The 20263-nt window shown below is 43.4% G+C and overlaps 1 protein-coding gene across 4 annotated transcripts in view; it reads right to left on the reverse strand.

The window, feature by feature from the left end:
* The window catches only part of ANKRD6 (ankyrin repeat domain 6), a 330735-nt gene that overhangs the window by 18174 nt on the left and 292298 nt on the right, over positions 1-20263 (reverse strand). For all 4 annotated transcript variants that reach the window (XM_069726362.1, XM_069726363.1, XM_069726364.1 and 1 more), the window contains 2 exons: positions 866-964; positions 269-367 (listed from right to left, as the gene is read on the reverse strand). In XM_069726362.1, coding sequence (XP_069582463.1) covers positions 269-367; positions 866-964 — 198 coding nt within the window. The remainder of the gene's footprint in view (positions 1-268; positions 368-865; positions 965-20263) is intronic.

Genomic DNA, 20263 nt, shown 5'->3' on the forward strand with positions numbered 1-20263 from the left:
ATTTGGCATTCCATTCAACCAGGAGGGGTGTTTAGTAAAGTCGTTCCCAGTAACCTCATATATAACCTCAGTCTCGGATAATACTACTAGGTTTACATCAATGTGAGGCATCGTAAGATATCACATGATTAAATACTACCAGGAAGGTGTGATTATAGTAAACATGTCATGTCTTATGTTCATCCATAAAAAACACTGAAACATCTTAATGTAAAGGCTATGAAGAAACGACCAGTTACAAATATTTCATGTTTAACACCATTCTCACCTTGCTTTTGGCAAGAACATTAGCTCCGGCTTTAACAAGCAGCTTGACGGAATGGCTGAATCCATGCCAGGCAGCTTCATGTAGGGCAGTGTTACCATCCTGTGGAAGACACAGCAGCAAATAAGTTACTTAGACATTAGTGATGAGCGAGCATGCTCAGGTGTTATCTGAATATCTTGGGGATGATGGACTATTATGTCCGAGTGTCCGCGGCTGCATGTTGTTTGTTAGGCGATACCCACAGTGTTGCGGATGTCCAACAGCCATGAAACATGCAGCTGTGGGGATTTGAACATATTAATTGAGCACGCCCAAGATATTCCGATAACACCGAACATGCTTGCTCATCATTATTAGACATGCTTTGCTACCATTCCATGAACTTTTTGCGAAACTGAGCCCTGTTTCTATGGAAGGCATCTTAACATAGAATATAGATTTGTTCTAGCCACCTAAGAGCATATGTTGGCAGCTGTCTGCAGGGTTGAGGATATTGTTATAAGGTCTACAAACTGGGGATTTTCCTGACACCTCTCCCAAAAAATCAGAGGGATTAAAATATAGTATTCGCACATAATAACATTTTTAAGGTCATACCTTATCCTGTCTGTCCAAGGCGCAGCCTTCTTGTATCAGCATCGCAAGAATGTCACTGTTTCCCACCACGGCTGCCCTGTGTAAGGCTGTCTGCTGGCCCTATGGCACACATAGATAAATCAATTATTTTAATATAGATGATAATATAGAGCATATTTTATTAGCACGTTATGCCAAGGCGTATTCCTGTTTATTTCACGGTAGAACACATCTCTTTGGAGTAAGGAACGCTTAGATAAAACTTGTATTAATTGCCATTTGTTCTTATTGCACTTTGGGCATGATCAAGCTGGTATTGTTATGTACATCCCAATTTGGTTGATTTGGATGTCCTGGGACTAAAATTAATTCCAAACATATCAGGAGGTTTGTTTCTAGATCTTTACATTTATGTTCCATTAGGACATATGGGACAGAAGCTCTTGGCTTGACTTTTAGTTCATATCAACTCCACTTCTGGGGTCATATCCATTCTTTTCCTACATGTCCTTCTTACCTAGCTTGGGGACATATTGCTGTACAGCTAGGTGTAAAGGTCTCCATACACTTAGATGAAAGTCTGAGTACAGCCATGTCATGCCTATGCTAGCTTTACACATCAGACAGCAAATTAGTGATACACTTAAACTAATACAGCAATCCTTATTGTGGCTTTTCTAAGTAAAAATATCTTCATAAAGATAACTTTATCATGGAAATGCAGCGTGGGGACTGTGAGGGATTGGTCCTGTCAGTTATCTGACTAGCTTCTATGAGGAGGAAAGTTCTAGACTGAACTCTATTAAAGAGTAATCCACCCTCCCCCCCCCCCCAACAAATAAAAAATTATTAGGGCGTAATTTGCTATTCACTGGGTGCTTAACCCCCGAAGCCCTCACCAATCATGAAAACAGTGTCCTGGAAACCAGACAACTGAGCAATGAGGTCTCATCCTAATTGGAGTGCAGGGGCACTTACTCAGCCCTTGCTTTTCAATGGGACTGCTGGAGATAACCGATTGCAGCACACATCTTCCTCCAGCAGTGCCATAGACAATTGGAGAAGAGGCAAATTAGCTATTTTTTTGGTGTGGGGAGGACAACCTTTAACCCCTTAGTGACAGAGCCAATTTGGTACTTAATGACCGAGCCAATTTTTGCAATTCTGACCACTGTCACTTTATGAGGTTATAACTCTGGAACGCTTCAACGGATCCCGCTGATTCTGAGATTGTTTTTTCGTGACATATTGTACTTCATGTTAGTGGTAACATTTCTTCGATATTACTTGCGATTATTTATGAAAAAAACGGAAATATGGCGAAAATTTTTAAAATTTTGCAATTTTCAAACTTTGTATTTTTATGCCCTTAAATCAGAGAGATATGTCACGAAAAATAGTTAATAAATAACATTTCCCACATGTCTACTTTATATCAGCACAATTTTGGAAACAAAATTTTTTTTTGTTAGGGAGTTATAAGGGTTAAAAGTTGACCAGCAATTTCTCATTTTTACAACACCATTTTTTTTTAGGGACCACATCACATTTGAAGTCATTTTGAGGGGTCTATATGATAGTATTGTATGAAGTGTGACACCATTCTAAAAACTACACCCCTCAAGGTTCTCAAAACCACATTCAAGAAGTTTATTAACCCTTTACGTGCTTCACAGGAACTGAAGCAATGTGGAAGGAAAAAATGAACATTTAACTTTTTTTTGCAAACATCTTAATTCAGAACCATTTTTTTTATTTTCACAAGTGTAAAAACAGAAATGTAACCATAAATTTTGTTATGCAATTTCTCCTGAATACGCCAATACCCCATATGTGGGGGTAAACCACTGTTAGGGCGCACCGCAGAACTTAGAAGTGAAGGAGCGCCGTTTGACTTTTTCAATGCAGAATTGGCTGGAATTGAGATCGGACGCCATGTCACGTTTAGAGAGCCCCTGATGTGCCTAAACAGTGGAAACCCCCCACAAGTGACACCATTTTGGAAACTAGACCCCTTAAGGAACTTATCTAGATGTGTGGCGAGCACTTTGAACCCCCAAGTGCTTCACAGAAGTTTATAACGTAGAGCCGTGAAAATAAAAAAATCGCTTTTGTTTACACAAAAATGATCTTTTTGCCCACAAATTCTTATTTTCACAAGGGTAACAGGAGAAATTAGACCACAAAAGTTGTTGTGCGATTTCTCCTGAATACGTCGATACCCAATATGTGGGGGTAAACCACTGTTTGGGCGCACCGCAGAGCTTGGAAGTGAAGGAGCGCCGTTTTACTTTTTCAATGTAGAATTGGCTGGAATTGAGATTGGACGCCATGTCGCGTTTGGAGAGCCCCTGATGTGCCTAAACAGTGGAAACCCCCCACAAGTGACACCATTTTGGAAACTAGACCCCTTAAGGAACTTATCTAGATGTGTGGCGAGCACTTTGAACCCCCATGTGCTTCACAGAAGTTTATAACGTAGAGCCGTGAAAAAAAAAAAATCGCATTTTTTCTACAAAAATGATCTTTTTGCCCACAAATTTTTATTTTCACAAGGGTAACAGGAGAAATTAGACCACAAAAGTTGTTGTGCAATTTCTCCTGAGTACGCTGATACCCAATATGTGGGGGTAAACCACTGTTAGGGCGCACCGCAGAGCTTGGAAGAGAAGGAGTGCCGTTTTACTTTTTCAATGTAGAATTGGCTGGAATTGAGATCGGACGCCATGTCGCGTTTGGAGAGCCCCTGATGTGCCTAAACAGTAGAAATCCTCCACAAGTGACCCCATTTTGGAAACTAGACCCCCATGGAACTTATCTAGATGTGTGGTGAGAACCTTGAATGCCCAAGTGCTTCACAGAAGTTTATAATGCAGAGCCGTGAAAATAAAAAATATTTTTTTTTTCCACAAAAAAGATATTGTAGCCCCCAAGTTTTTATTTTTACAAGGGTAACAAGAGAAATTGGACCCCAAAAGTTGTTGTCCAATTTGTCTTGAGTATGCTGGTACCCCATATGTGGGGGTAAACCACTGTTTGGGCGCACGGCAGAGCTCGGAAGGAAGGAGCGCCGTTTTGGAATGCAGACTTTGATAGAATGGTCTGCGGGTATTATGTTGCATTTGCAGAGCCCCTGATGTACCTAACCAGTAGAAACCCTCCACAAGTGACCCCATTTTGGAAACTAGACCCCCCAAGGAACTTATCTAGATGTGTGGTGAGAACTTTGAATGCCCAAGTGCTTCACAGAAGTTTAGAATGCAGAGTCGTGAAAATAAAAAATATTTTTTTTTTTCACAAAAAAGATTTTGTAGCCCCCAAGTTTTTATTTTCACAAGGGTAACAGGAGAAATTGGACTGCAATAGTTGTTGTCCAATTTATCCCGAGTACGCTGATGTGCCATATGTGGGGGTAAACCACTGTTTGGGCGCACGGCAGAGCTCGGAAGGGAAGGAGCGCCTTTTTGGAATGCAGACTTTGATAGAATGGTCTGTGGGAATTATGTTGCGATTGCAGAGCCCCTGATATACCTAAACTGTAGTAACCCCCCACAAGTGACCCCATTTTGGAAACTAGACCCCCCAAGGAACTTATCTAGATGTGTGGTGAGAACTTTGAATGCCCAAGTGCTTCACAGAAGTTTAGAATGCAGAGTCGTGAAAATAAAAAATATTTTTTTTTTTCACAAAAAAGATTTTGTAGCCCCCAAGTTTTTATTTTCACAAGGGTAACAAGAGAAATTGGACCCCAGAAGTTGTTGTCCAATTTATCCCGAGTACGCTGATGCCCCATATGTGGGGGTAACCCACTGTTTGGGCGCACGGCAGAGCTCAGAAGGGAGGGAGCACCATTTGACTTTTTGAGCGCAAAATTGGCTGTCGTGTTTGGAGACCCCCTGATGTACCTAAACAGTGGAAACCCCCCAATTCTAGCTCCAACCCCTAACCCTAATCCCAACCTGATCCATAATCCTAATCACTAACCCTAACCATAATCACAACCCTTACCCCAAAACAACCCTAATGTCAACCCTAACCATAACCCTAATCAAAACCCTAAATCCAACACACCCCTAATCCTAATCTCAACCCTAACCTCAAACCTAACCCTAATCCCAATACACCCCTAATCACAACCCTAACCTTAACCCTAATCCCAAACCTAACCCTAATCCCAAGCGTAACCCTAATGCCAACCCTAACCATAATACCAACCCTAATCCAAACCCTAAACCTAATCCCAGCTCTAACCCTAACTTTAGCCCCAACCCTAGCCCTAACTTTAGCCCCAACCCTAACCCTAGCCCTAAGGCTACTTTCACACTTGCGTTGTTTGGCATTCCGTCGCAATCCGTCGTTTTGGACAAGAAACGGATCCTGCAAATGTGCCCGCAGGATGCGTTTTTTGCCCATAGTATTGCCGACGGATCGTGACGGATGGCCACACGTCGCGTCCGTCGTGCACTGGATCAGTTGTGTTTTGGCGGAGCGTCGGCACAAAAAAACGTTCAATGAAACGTTTTTTTGTACGTCGCATCCGCCATTTCTGACCGCGCATGCGTGGCCGTAACTCCGCCCCCTCCTCCCCAGGACATAGATTGGGCAGCGGATGCGTTGAAAAACTACAGCTGCTGCCCACGTTGTGCACAATTTTCACAACGTGCGTCGGTATGTCGGGCCGACGCATTGCGACGGCCCCGTACCGACGTAAGTGTGAAAGAAGCCTAACCCTAAATTTAGCCCCAACCCTAACCCTAAATTTAGCCCCAACCCTAACCCTAAATTTAGCCCCAACCCTAACCCTAAATTTAGCCCCAACCCTACCCCTAACCTAACCCTACCCCTAACCCTAACCTAACCCTACCCCTAACCTAACCCTAGCCGTAACCCTACCCCTAACCTAACCTTACCCCTAACCTAACCCTAGCCGTAACCCTACCCCTAACCTAACCCTAGCCCTAACCCTACCCCTAACCCTACCCCTAACCTAACCCTAACCCTACCCCTACCCTACCCCTAACCCTACCCCTAACCCTACCCCTAACCCTACCCCTAACCCTACCCCTAACCCTACCCCTAACCCTAATTTTAGCCCTAACCGCTGTTCTCCTGCCGGCCGGCAGATGGAGACAGATGGCGGGCGCACTGGGCATGCGTCCGCCATGTTCTTCTGCCGGCGGCCAGGAGGAGCAGCAAGAGGATCCAGGGACCTAGGTGAGTATGCTAGGGTCCCCGAATCCCCCTATTTCTCTGTCCTCTGATGTGCGATCACATCAGAGGACAGAGAATTACACTTTACTTTTTTTTTTTTTTTTTTTTTTTTTTGCGGTCGCCGGTAAACAGTTATTTACCGGCGATCGCAAAACAGGGGTCGCTAAAACCGACCCCCGATCATGCTCTTTGGGGTCTCGGCTACCCCAGGCAGCCGAGACCCCAAAGATTCTCCCGGTGCCGGCCGGCGGGCGCACTGCGCATGCGCCCGCCATTTTGAAGATGGCGGCGCCCACCGGGAGACACGAGGAGCATCGGGGGAGCTAGGTGAGTATTGGGGGGCCACCTGGGACCCCTTTTCTCTGTCCTCCGATGTGCGATCACATCGGAGGACAGAGAAATTAAGAGATCGCTTTTTTTTTTTTTTTTTTTTGCGATCGCCGGTAAACGGTTAATTACCGGCGATCGCAAATGCGGGGAGGGTTAAAAACCCCCCGAATCATGTTCTCTGGGGTCTCGGCTACCCTCGGCCTGTGGGGGGCGCTATACACTTTTTCCACAGCGCCGTTAATTAACGGCGCTGTGGTTTAAGTACCCTTAGCGGCCGCCGTTAAAAGGCGTATGTTAGCTGACTGACTGCGCACTCCTCCCATCACCATGTGGTTTTTAATTGCATCTCATCACACTTGGTCCCGGTCAACCCATATGTAGGCTTTGATGAACAGAGGTGTCCACATTCACCCAGGCATACAGACATTGGCCTTCGGTAAGTGTTCACATTTGGACAGGGAGATCAGGGACCCATCAGTTTTATGAGACCACCTTGACGATTGGTTGATGGGCTCACACTATTTGATTATATCAAATTCTGTGCAAAGCGTCTCTTAAATATTTTCCTAATGTTCAAAAGCCATTTTGCTATTCATATTTCATATATTTCATATTAGACATGCTTTTGCACAATAGAGTGCAACCTTTTTTGTATATTTATGTATGGAGGTAGCTGCTCCTGGTATGCACCTATTCACACTAGTTTGGATGTGCGAGTCTTTTTTCTGTCATTCATAAATCTCTGAACAGTCACAAATACTCGGAGACTACCCGAGCGAGCTCGCAAAAACCCGAGCAAAGATTATACTCGCTCATCACTACTAAATAGCAGTCTAAGGACATCAGGTACAAAATTGTAGACCTGCACAAAGCTGGGATGGACTACAGGACAATGGGAAAGCAGCTTGGTGAGGAGGCAAAAACTGTTGGCACGATTGTTAGAAAATGGGAGAAACACAAGACGTTTGTCAATCTTCCTCAGTATGGGGCTCCATGCAAGATATCGCCTCATGGGGTAAGGATTAGGCTCAGAAAGGTCAGTAATCAGCCCAAAACTACATGGGAGAACCTGGTCAATGATCAGAAGGGTTCTGGGACTACAGTCTCAAGCATTACCATTTGTAACACGCCACATCGTCATGGATTAAAATCCTGCAGGTCCCCCTGCTAACAGCAGCACATGTCCAGGCAAGTTTGAAGTTGGCCAATGACCATCTGGATGATCCAGAGGAGGCATGGGAGAAGGTCATGTGGTCAGATGAAACCAAAATAGAACTTTGGTATAAACTCAACTCGCAGTATTTGGAGGAAGAAGGATGCGTACATCTCCAAAAACACTGTTTCATAGGTGATTCATGATGGGGGAAACATCATACTTTGGGGTGCTTTTCTGCAAAAGGGGACAGAAAGACTGCACTGTATAAAAGGGAGGATGGATGGGGTCATGTTTCATGAGATTTAGACCAACAGCCTCCATCCCTCAGTAAGAGCTTTGATGATGGCTCATGGCTGGGTCTTCCAGCATGACAATGATCCGAAACACACAGCCAGGGCAACTCAGGATTGGCTCTGTAAAAAGCATTTCAAGGTCCTGGAAAGGCCTAGTCAGTCTCCAAACTGGAACTCAACAGAAAATCTTTGGAGGGAGCTGAAACAGTGTTACCCAGTGACAGCCAAGAAACCTGAAAGATCTGGAGAAGATCTGTATGGAGGAGTTGGCCAGAATCCCTGCTGCAGTGTGTGCAAGCTTGGTAAAGAACTACAGGCAAAGAGCAACCATGCATTGTTACGCAGAGACGGTAATGACACTTCTTTTGGAAACTATCTTAGAGAAATAGGGTGGATTGACTTATGGCGGGTTCGCAATGTTAACACATACTCTTACTCCTGTTATTCGACTACCTATGGTTCTATGTCACAAATCGATGTCGCCCTGGGAATGATGAGATGAACGAATTGCTATGTGGGGTGGAATATAGTCCTAGGATCTTATCAGATCATAGCCCAATTCAGGTATCTTTGAAATTGACAGATCAGGCTGGATCGGGAAGGACGGGTTGGAAAATTCACCCCTCCTGGTTACAACTCTTGGACATAAAAAGGGTGGGGGCAGAGATTGAGGAGTTTTTCAAGATCAATGAAGGCAGTGCTGAACATCATGTAGTATGGGACACTATGAAGGCGTATTTAAGGGGTATTTTGTTCCGAGACATCTCAAGGCATAAGACGAAGACTAGAGCACAGGATCAAGCTGTCTTGGAGGAACTGAAGGCAGCTGAGATGGCACTGGGTGCCCAATGCACTAAGGAGTCTCAGAGCCGTATGAGGGTGGCTCAGCAGGAGGTCGATCAGCTATATCTGAGAGAGGGGAAGAGGCTGTGGGCTTTTCAAAAAGAATCTTTCTATTCAGAAGGGGAAAAGGTGGGGCATTTACTTTCGGTAGTGGCTTCCGCGCAGAGGGGTTCCTCACATGTCTACTCAATAAAAACTGAGGATGGAACTCTGGACAGCCAGGGGGAGCAAATTTTGGAAGCTTTTAGGAAATTCTATGGAAAGCTACATACTTCCAGTGTGGGGACAGGGTCAGACGACATAATCAGGTACTTGGAGGGGATTGATTTGCCTAGGCTGAGCAGAGAGGAATGTGAATTGTTGGAAGAGCCGATTGGGGAGGAAGAATTGGGGGCTGCATTGGCAGGCGTTGCTGGGGGCAGGGCCCCGGGGGCGGACGGTATTCCAGCTGAGGTCTATAAGATTTTAAAATACACTTTGTTGACCAAATTGGTTGGGGTGTACAATAGTTTGTTGGAAAGTGGGGAGCTACCTTTGTCAATGAGAGGGGCTATTGTGGTGGACATCCCTAAAGCCGACAAGGACTTACAGCTACCAGAATCCTATAGACCAATATCACTTCTGACGGTTGACATAAAGATTCTGGCAAAGGCCCTGGCAAATAGGTTGACTCGGGTGATTGACAAATTAGTCCACGCGGATCAGTCAGGCTTTATGCCCAATAAGTCAACGGCACTCAATCTGAGAAAGATGATTGTGATGCCGCAACTTCTTTACATGTTACACAACTCCCCTATCTGGATATCGCAGAATAGATTTCGTAGGATTAGATCCTTGTATGGGGAGTTGATTTGGGGAGGAAAAAGCCCCAGATTTAAACAGGAAACCCTACAAAGGCTCAAGATGGAGGGTGGGTTGGCGCTCCCTAATCCTTGGTTGTACTTTTTGGGGTGAAGAGTCTGGTGGGACGCGGATACCCTGTAGCCTGAAGACACTGATTGGGATGAAAGTATTGAGTGAGGGTCTGGAGGGCGGACATTTCCGGGAGAAGGGTTCTAAATTCTGCACTATTAGGCTTATTCATAAGGTTTGGGATAAAGTAAAGGGAATTAGGGGAGTAGGGGCACTTACTAGGTTTTGACCCATCTGGAATAACTGTTTTTTGTAAGTTCAGACAGATGTCGGTATTCCATGTTTGGAAGGAGGCGGGTATTTCTCGAATGGGACAAATTTTACACCAGGGCAGAATTAAGAAATTTGAGGTTTTGCAGGAAGAATTCCTATTGCCAGACTCTGAGGTGTATCAGTATAGCCGCATCTCTCATGCGTTTCGGGCACAGTGTAAGAGAGGGCCTGTGGAGATACAGGTAGATCTCATGCTGGATTTTATTCTTATGGGGGGAGGCATGAAGGGGGCGATCTCGGGAATTTACGAATTCCTTCTGTTCTCTTTCTTAGAGGGGCACCCTATTAGAGCCAGAGCGAAATGGGAAAACGACCTGGGGAGATCGACAATGTCCGATGGGATTCAATATTGGAATACGTTCCCAAAATCTCAATGAGTGAGCCTGAGAGGTTGTCGCAACTATTTGTTATTCATAGGGCTTACAGAACTCCGGACATGTTATTCAAGGCTGGTCTGAGACCTAATTCAGAATGCCCTAGGGGCCTGCAGTCCGAGGCGGGTATCCTATATATGATGTGGCAATGCCCCAGGCTATCCTCCTTTTGGATTGTGGTGTTGAAAAAAGTGGGACTGTCATATAATTGTCCTATACTGCGAGATCCCTTGGTGTGTGTTCTAGGTTACGTAGAAGAGATTGTAACTGACAATTTGTATAAAACGGCTATTGCTAGATTGCTTTTTATTACGCGAAAGTTGATTGCCAAGTTCTGGATTAGGGCAGAGCCACCAACAAGAAGAGACTTTCTGATGCAAGCGGACTATATTATTGCTTTGGAAAAAAGTATCTACGTTAAGAGAAACAAGATGGACCTCTTCCACAGGTTGTGGAATCCTTGGCTTGAGTCAATTTGATTTATGGGATTTTGTTCGCGGTCTTGGGCCGTTTGACCTCCTGGGAGCGTTATCGATATGCCATCTTTTTTTTTTCTTTTCTTTTTTTTCTCTCTCTATGTACGATGTAGCAAACCGGGGCGGCTCACTTTAGGTCTCTAAAGGGTGGAGGGGGGAGGTGTGGGGTGTGGGGGGGGGGTGGGAGTTTGGCTTGGGGTTAAATTGTTTTTCAATTGTTTTTCAAAAAGTAAAATTATATTTGTTTACTGTTCACAGTAATGCAATTTCTATGTATTATCCTTACTGTTCAATAAGAATATCTGATTAAAAAAAAAAAAAACTACAGGCAACGTCTGAACTCTGTAATTGCAAACAAAAGTATCTGTACCAAATATTAAGTTCTGTTTTTTATTATATCAAATACTTATTTCATGCAATAGAATGCAAATTAATTATTTAAAAATCATACAATGTGATTTTATGGATTTAAAAAAAAAATTACAGACCTCTCAATTCTTTGTAGGTGGGAAAACTTGCAAAATCAGCAGTGTATGAAATACTTATTTTCCCCATTTTACTTGGATTAGAAAAAAAAAACTAGATCAGTGTTTAACTCTCTTTTCGTAAACATATTTATTAAATGGAACCAGTTTATTACAAAATGCTATTTTCCAATAGACATAGGGGTAGGTAAATAGCATTTAGATTAATTTAGGTTGGTTTACTAGCAGCACAGCTACGAGGAGAAAATGAAGTTATATTCTGCCTGCAGCTGCTCGATTTCAATAATTGTGGTGCAGGGGGCTGCAACAGTCACTACTAACTACACAGTGAGCTCAATGCCATCACTCCCCCCTGTACCTGGACAGACAGCCAGCTTTGTAGCATGGGTAGCTGACCCATCACTGCCCCCACGCACTGTTCTGATGACTAGAACTGGACGACTGTAGGGAGAATATAACTTAATTTTCTCGATGAAGCTGGGCATCCAGTAAACCAGTCTAGGCTCATTTAAATGCTAGTTAACTGCAAACTACAACTATATCTGCAGGAAAGTTGCATTTTTGTAGGGGATAGGTTCCCTTTAATGATCTTGTAGCAGGCCTACATAGTAGAATTTCAATATTTGAGGTTAAATATGCAAATTATCTCTTCCTTCAGAGAGGAGAAGAACTCTAGTACCACCTATTTGAAGTAGCAATCCGAAAAGATGTTATCGACCCTTTAACGCGCCTTGGAATATGACTAAAAATAAAAGCCAAATCCGATTCTCAATTTGCAGACAGTATTTTGAGGTATTGCCCCTCGTCAGTGCAATGTATGAGATCTGATTTGGCTGGGTGAGAGGCACAAGGAGAAACCTTGCCCCATAGATCCCAGTCTTAGCCTATCACCTAGCCAAATCAGATTTCATGCCTTATACTGACGAATGGCCGCGAAACACTGTCTGCAAATTGAGATTCTGATTTAGCTTTTATCCTAAGTTGATAATGACTTATAAGATTGCTACTTCCAATAGGTGACACGAAAGTTCAAGTCCTCTTCCTCTCTGAAAAGACAATTTGCATGCAAGGCGCGTAAGGGTACCGTCACACAGTGGCATTTTGATCGCTACGACAGCACGATTCGTGACGTTCCAGCGATATAGTTACGATCTCGCAGTGTCTGACACGCTCCTGCGATCCGGGACCCCGCTGAGAATCGTACGTCGTAGCAGATCGTTTGAAACTTTCTTTCGTCGTCTAGTGTCCCGCTGTGGCGGCATGATCGCATGGTGTAACAAAGGTGTGCACGATATTGTATACGATGTGCGCATAGTAACCAACGGCTTCTACATCGCAAATACGTCGTGAAGTTATCGCTCCAGCGTCGTACATTGCATAGTGTGACAGCAGTCTACGACGCTGGAGCGATATTGTTACGATGCTGGAGCGTCACGGATCGTGCCGTCGTAGCGATCAAAATGCCACTGTGTGACGGTACCCTAAGTCTCCTCATTCTGGCATGCCAGACCTGGCATGTCACTATCAAAAAAGGAGAAACCTTACCCCTTAGAACTCAATATTTGTAGCTAAAACTAAGTTCTGGTAGGTAGTCAATATACAGGAGGATAATTAAAGCATAACTATAAAAAAAAATACTGAGGAAAATAGGCAGCAACCTCCAAAGTGTTTCTGTGTCAGGGTGCTTCAAAATAGGCTGGCATGTGTCAGTATACGCAGAACAAGTCTATCTGTGTTCATATTTTATACATGTCCTCTGCATGTTTTCTCTCTAATCTCTCTAATTATCATTAATTTCTGACAGTGGGTTGAGACTAGACCCCCAAACCCAGCACCCCAAGACATGAGAGATGCCTATTCTCCTGTCTCTATGAAGCACATGTACAGAAGCAAGCAGCTGCATGGATGACAGTACAAAGCAATACTGAGCAGTGTAGCTGTGAATCTAACACTGAAATAAGAAAAAACATACAGCTAGGGTCTGTGGTGTCTGTGCTTCTCTCATTCACTCTTTCACCCCCTCCCCCCCATCTCTCATTAACATTTAATAGGTAGCTATAATCTGATGCTTCAGTGAGCTGGCAAGTCGCTTTTTTCTTGAATGAATGATACATGACAGGACATTTCCTGCATTTGCTTGTAATATTAATATATACAAAGCACAAGAAGCATATGAAGCAAATAAAATGATGTGAAACATCAGAAGGGAACAATCTATGGCAGTGTTCCCCAACCTGTAGTTTGCACTCATGATGTGTGGCTCGCAGCTGTCTGTCAGCTTGGAGAATTAGCACCAGGTATAGTAAGCAGCTATGAAGAGAAGGTCTGAATGGAGACTTTTGTGAGTAGCCTTGCACAGAAGAGAAGATCTGGATGTGCATATACTGCATATACTGGTAGAAGAAACAAATATGATAAGCTGGAGATAGGATGATAGGACCACTTAGAGGGTGATAAAAGTGCTTGATGAGAGAAAACCAAATGGTCATAAAGTGAGAAACCTTGATTTAAATATACTGCTTCTAAGGGACTTGTCACAAGGTTCTTCTGGTGTGCTTTCTATGGGATGTTTTACCGGTCATTATACCAGTAGTGGTGGCCTCTGGGTGTAACTACTCTGGAGTGTAGGCGCGCTTGGTGTAGCTTGCGACCCTTACTCAGATCTGAATTTGGCTCTCAAGGTATGAAAGATTGGGGATTACTGGTGTATGGTAATACCTTTAGAGCTATTCTAAATAAATACACTTGCAATACACTCAGAATTTGAAGCAAAAAAGATTCCCCAAGTTTATAGACATCACCCTTCTAGTAGCTAAGAGAAATCTTTTGCAGACTTGTCTTTTCCCTGTCATCACAAGCATTCCATAGTTGATTGTCCAGCTTAAACACTTTTTTTGGCAGCAGACCACATTGATGTGGAAAGATCACAGAGTAACATTGGACATTTTTTCTTCAACTAAATAGTTAACCCACCTTATATTTCTCCAATAGACAGGTGGATTAAATGGTCTTATCATTTCAATATAATTTTCAGTATCCCACAATAGACCCCCAAGAAGGTTATCCAACTCTAGGAACATCTAAAATTACCTTGGAGGCCAATGGCATACACCTAGTAATGATTGCAGTTCTAGTTAACTTTAGTTATTTACTATAAAAATGTATCATCGCTGAAAGGTATCCCAACACACCCTACTCCTTTTTCTTTCTTGGGCTACATATAAGGCGTTTATTTAATGTACGAGTCCCAAAACACTATGTGACTCTGCTTCAGAAGCTTGTTCTTGTTAACATGTAGTGATGAGTGATAAGGTCCAAGAATGCTCGTGTCCTAATTGAGTATTTGTGGCTTGTTCGAATAACATGCTCGAGTCTCCGTGGCTGCATGTATTGCGGCAGTTCAACAGCTGCAACACAGGCAGGGATGTTCTCACACAGTGGTGGTGCCGTAAATGAGATAACCGGGGCTCATCAGCTGATGAACTCTGGTTACCTCTCCCACGGCAGCTCAGTGCTATACACTGCAGGATAGATGGCGCTCCTATGCCAGTGTATCGCCGCCGGTCGGTTAGAGCAGTCACATCTCCCGATCAAGTGAGATCGCTGAGGGACACTCTGTATTACGGGGACTATGGTGGACAGGACACTATATTGTGGTTTATAATTGTTGATTGGTTACAGGAGACATGGGCATCGGGGATTGGGTGTTAGGTGAGTGTAATGTGTTTATTTTTATTTGAATATGTATTTAATTATTTTACTTTTTTTTTGTTTTTCTTTTGTTTTTTCTAAGTTTCAATACAGGTGCCGGATGACAAGAGACTACTTCTCCTCAGCGACTCCTGCTATCACTGTTATTCATGACAGCAGACATAGCCTGATGGGAGTAGTAGACTCTCATCAGTCGACGCCTGTTCACCTGCGGTAAGCTTTTTATCACAGGATCACAGTATCTCTGCAGGGTCATGCTGACATCTGACAGTGACCCAGCAGCACTCTAACCAATGGTAGCGATCTTGCCGGTGGTAGCGTTACCACAGATCAGAACTACCGTGCCGGTGTTTCTTGCACTGGCACACAGATGACAGTGTGGGAAAAACCATAGTAAGCGTAAAAGCGCTAAAAAAAAATCCACAGAAAATCTAAACATTATTATACATGTGTTTTTGCTGCAGATTTGACTGACTCAATTGAAGTCAATGGGTGAAAAACGCTAAAAATCCGCACAAAGAATTGGCATTCCACAGAAAAAATGCACTTAAAATACTCAAGAAAAATTACTGAAAAAAATATCGCACCGTGTTAACGTAGCCTAACACGGTAAATGTCTTAGTTTTTTAATAATAATAATAATAATAATTTTATTTATATAGCGCCAACATATTCTGCAGCGCTTTACAAATTATAGAGGGGATTTGTACATACAATAGACATTACAGCATAACAAAAATCACAGTTCAGATACCAAGAGGAGTGAGGGTTCTGCTCACAAGCTTACAATCTATAGGAAAAAGGGAGACACGAGAGGTGGATGGTAACAATTGCTTTCGTTATTGGGACCAGCCATAGTGGGTGATCATGTAAAGCTGCATGAACCAGTTAACAGCCTAAGTATGTAACAGTACAGACACAGAGGGCTATTAACTGCATGAAGTGTATGAGAACATGATGTGAGGAACCTGATTATGTTTTTTTTAGTTTTTTTTAATGGGCCACAGAGGGATAGTTAGGTTAATGCATTAGGCCAGTCTGAACAATTGCGTTTTTAGGGCACGCTTAAAACTGTGGGGATTGGGGATTAATTGTGTTAACCTGGGCAGTGCATTCCAAAGAATTGGCAAAGAATGTGAAAAGTCTTGGAGACGGGAGTGGGAGGTTCTGATTATTGACGATGCTAACCTCAGGTCATTAGCAGAATGGAGAGCACGGGTAGGGTGGTAGACTGAGACTAGGGAGGAGATGTAGGGTGGTGCTGAGCCATGGAGTGCTTTGTGGATGAGGGTAGTAGTTTTGTACTGGATTTTGGAGTGGATGGGTAACCAGTGTAATGACTGGCACAAGGTAGAGGCATCGGTGTAACGGTTGGTGAGGAATATAATCCTGGCAGCAGCATTCAGGACAGATTGGAGCGGGGAGATTTTGGTAAGAGGGAGGCCGATTAGTAGAGAGTTACAATAGTCCAGACGAGAATGAATAACACAGTAAGAGTTTTTGCAGTGTCAAAAGAAAGAAAAGGGAGAATTCTAGAAATGTTTTTTAGATGCAGATAAGAGCGAGCCAGCAAATGATTGGATGTGAGGGGTGAAGGAAAGATCGGAATCAAGGATGACCCCAAGGTAGCGGGCATGTTGCTTGGGAGTAATGGTGTAAGCACACACGGAGATGGCAATGTCAGGCAAAGGTAGGTTAGTAGAGGGAGAGAACAAGAGGAGTTCAGTTTTAGACAGGTTAAGTTTAAGATAGAGGGAGGCCATGATGTTAGAGACAGCGGTAAGACAATCACTGGTGTTTTCTAAAAAGGCAGGCGTGATATCAGGAGAAGAAGTGTATAACTAAGTGTCATCAGCATAGAGATGGTACTGGAACCCAAATCTACTGACTGTTTGACCAATAGGGGCAGTATACAAAGAGAAGAAGAGGGGGCCTAGGACTGATCCTTGAGGAACCCCAATAGTAAGGGGAAGGGTAGAGGGGTTTCTGAGTGTAGCAGTTGGGAGGTTTGACTGGCTGTAACATGGGGGGCAGGGGATGGGAGAGATGTCTCCAGCGACTAGGAGAAGGAAGATAGAAAGAGTGAGCAGATGGTTAGGTGATTTGTGAAAGCGTCTCTTGTGTTGGATGGTGGGACTGAATGGATCTGCGCTGTTAAGCAATGTGAACAGAGCGTGAGTGCTATACATAGGCGAGGCAAGGACAGAGGGGCCGATATGGATGGAGTGTAAAGAGTTAATGCAAGGGCAGTGAATGTGAGTGAATGCGACAGCCAGGATAAATATTATACACATACATATGGTGAATATTTGTTCTGTTTCAAATGAACAGGGATTAGATTTAGATTGTCTTACCTGTCTCCTGCCCTGTCTAACTGCCATGTTTTAACTGCCAGTACTTAGAAAACTGTACTTCGAATAATAGTGCACGAATGCATCCCTGCATGAATGCTTCCCCAAAGTATGTCTACATTTACAGAAGGCTAGCTCTTAGATCTCACTTTTTTTTTCTCTCTCTCTCTCTCTCTCGTTAGCAATCAATCTAACTCAGTTGAGACAGCAGGACACAATAAATGTAGTGAACAAATAAACAAATGTCCAGGCCTACATGGATCATAAACTGCTTTCAAAACAGTTATATACAAAAACAAATGCTTACTAAGATGGCTAACAAATCTAGATACATGCAAGGTACAATGCTGTAGATAGAATGAGTTAGGTACCATTCAGGTTGCTTGCTGACAATAAAGAGAAGAAAAAGACGTGCAAGTTTCAGTTCAGAGCTGGAATGATTTGATTACCATTCAGGTACCATTCAAGAATGATGACTTCTGAAAATGTATTGACTCTGCTTTCTCGCTAGGAGAATCAAAACGAACACATCCAGCCCATTAACGGCAGCGCTTCCCAGGACTCACATCCAAAGATGATATTTAGAATTTTTTCTTTTTTAATTAATTGATAGAAGATACAACGTGTTTCGGATACAGTATGTATCCTTCTTCAGGTATCATAAAAGCAAATTCAATCACACTTATATATAGTGGCAAACCTTTTAACCCAGCCTCGGGAACTTCATTTGGGGTGTGGACCAGGTTCAGGAGCACACCTACTAACTAGTCCAGCCTCTCAAACCACATCCTAATCAACATGAATGCAAAAAAATGTACAAAAAAAAAAACTTAAAAAAATATATTTTTTTTAGATTTTAACCCCTTCATGACCCAGCCTATTTTGACCTTAAAGGGACACTGTCACCTGAATTTGGAGGGAACAATCTTCAGCCATGGAGGCGGGGTTTTTGGGTGTTTGATTCACCCTTTCCTTACCCGCTGGCTGCAATATTGGATTGAAGTTCATTCTCTGTCCTCCATAGTACACGCCTGTGCAAGGCAAGATTGCTTTCTGCAGGCGTGTACTACGGAGGACAGAGAATGAACTTCAATCCAATATTGCAGCCAGCGGGTAAGGAAAGGGTGAATCAAACACCCGAAAACCCCGCCTCCATGGCTGAAGATTGTTCCCTCCAAATTCAAGTAACAGTGTCCCTTTAATGACCTGGCCATTTTTTGCAATTCTGACCAGAGTCCCTAAATAAGGTAATAACTCAGGAACGCTTCAACGGATTTTAGCGATTTTGAGACTGTTTTTTTTCGTGACATATTGGGCTACATGTTAGTGGTAAATTTAGGTCGATAATTTTTGTGTTTATTTGTGAAAATATCTGAAATTTGGTGAAAATTTTGAAAATGCCGCAATTTTCAAATTTTTAATTTTTATTCTGTTAAACCAGAGAATTATGTGACACAAAATTGTTAATAAGTAACATTTCCTACATGTCTACTTTACATCAGCACAATTTTGGCGGAAAAAAAAGTTATAAGGGTTCAAAGTTTACCAGCAATTTCTAATTTTTGCAGCAACATTTACAAAACCATTTTTTTAATTACCACATCACATTTGAAGTCTCTTTTTTTTGCTAGGAAGTTATAAGGGTTAAAATTTGACCAGCGATTTCTCATTTTTACAACAAAATTTACAAAACCATTTTTTTAGGTACCACCTCACATGTAAATTCAGTTTGAGGGGTCTATATGACAGAAAACACCCAAACGTGACACCATTCCAAAAACTGCACCCCTCACGCTACTCAAAACTGCATTCAAGAAGATTATTAACCCTTCAGGTGCTTCACGGGAACTACAGCAACATGGAAGGAAAAAATGGATATTTTAATTTTTCCAACAAAAATGTTCTTTTAGCCTCAATTTTTTCATTTTCACATGGGCAACAGGATAAAATGGATAGTGAAATTTGTTGGGCAATTTTTCCTGAGTACACCGATACCTCATATGTGGGGGTAAACCACTGCTTGGGCGCACAGCAGGGCTCAGAAGGGAAGGAGCGCCATTTGTCTTTTTCAATGGAAAATTAGCTCCAATCGTTAGCGGACACCATGTCGCGTATGGAGAGCCCCTGATGTGCCACAAGTGACCCCATTTTGGAAACTACACCCCCCAAGGAACTTATCTAGATGTGTGGTAAGAACTTTGAACTCCCAGGTGTTTCACTAAAGTTTATAGCGCACAGGCGTGAAAATAAAAAAATCATATTTTTTCCACAAACATGATCTTTTAGTCCCCAAATTTTTTTCCCAAGTGTAACAGAAAAAATTGGTCCCCAAAATTTGTTGTCCAATTTGTCCTGAGTATGCCGATACCCCATATGTGGGAGAAAACTACTGTATGGGTGCATGGCAGATCTCGGAAGGGAAGTAGTGACGTTTTGGAATGCAGACTTTGATGGAATGGTCCGCGGGCGTCATGTCACATTTGGAGAGCCCCTGATGTGCCTAAACAGTGGAAACCCCCAATTCTAACTCCAATCCTAACACACCCCTAACCCTAATCCCTACCCTAACCACAAACCTAACCCTAACACACCCCTAATCCCAGCCCTAGGCCCAACCCTAACCCTAATTTTAGCCCCAACCCTAACTTTATCCCAACTCCCTTTAGCCCAACTCTAACCCTAATGGGAAAACTGGAGGGGTGATCAGCGGGGCAGTGGGGTGATCAGCGGGACAGTGGGGCGACCACCGGGACAGGGGGAGATCACCGGGGCAGGGGGCGATCAGCGGGGCAATCACTGGGCCAGGGGGCGATCAGGGGGGCAGTAGGGCAATCAGTGGGGCAATCACTGGGGCAGGGGGCGATCAGGGGGGCAGTAGGGCAATGAATGGGGCAATCACTGGGGCAGTGGGGCGATCACTGGGGCAGTGGGGTGATCAGTGAGGCAGGGGGTGATCGGGGTGATCACTGGGGCGGGGGGGTGATCACCGGGGGACAAGAGGGGG

Source organism: Ranitomeya imitator, chromosome 5, assembly GCF_032444005.1.
Source record: "Ranitomeya imitator isolate aRanImi1 chromosome 5, aRanImi1.pri, whole genome shotgun sequence".
NCBI classification, from domain to species: Eukaryota; Metazoa; Chordata; class Amphibia; order Anura; family Dendrobatidae; genus Ranitomeya; species Ranitomeya imitator.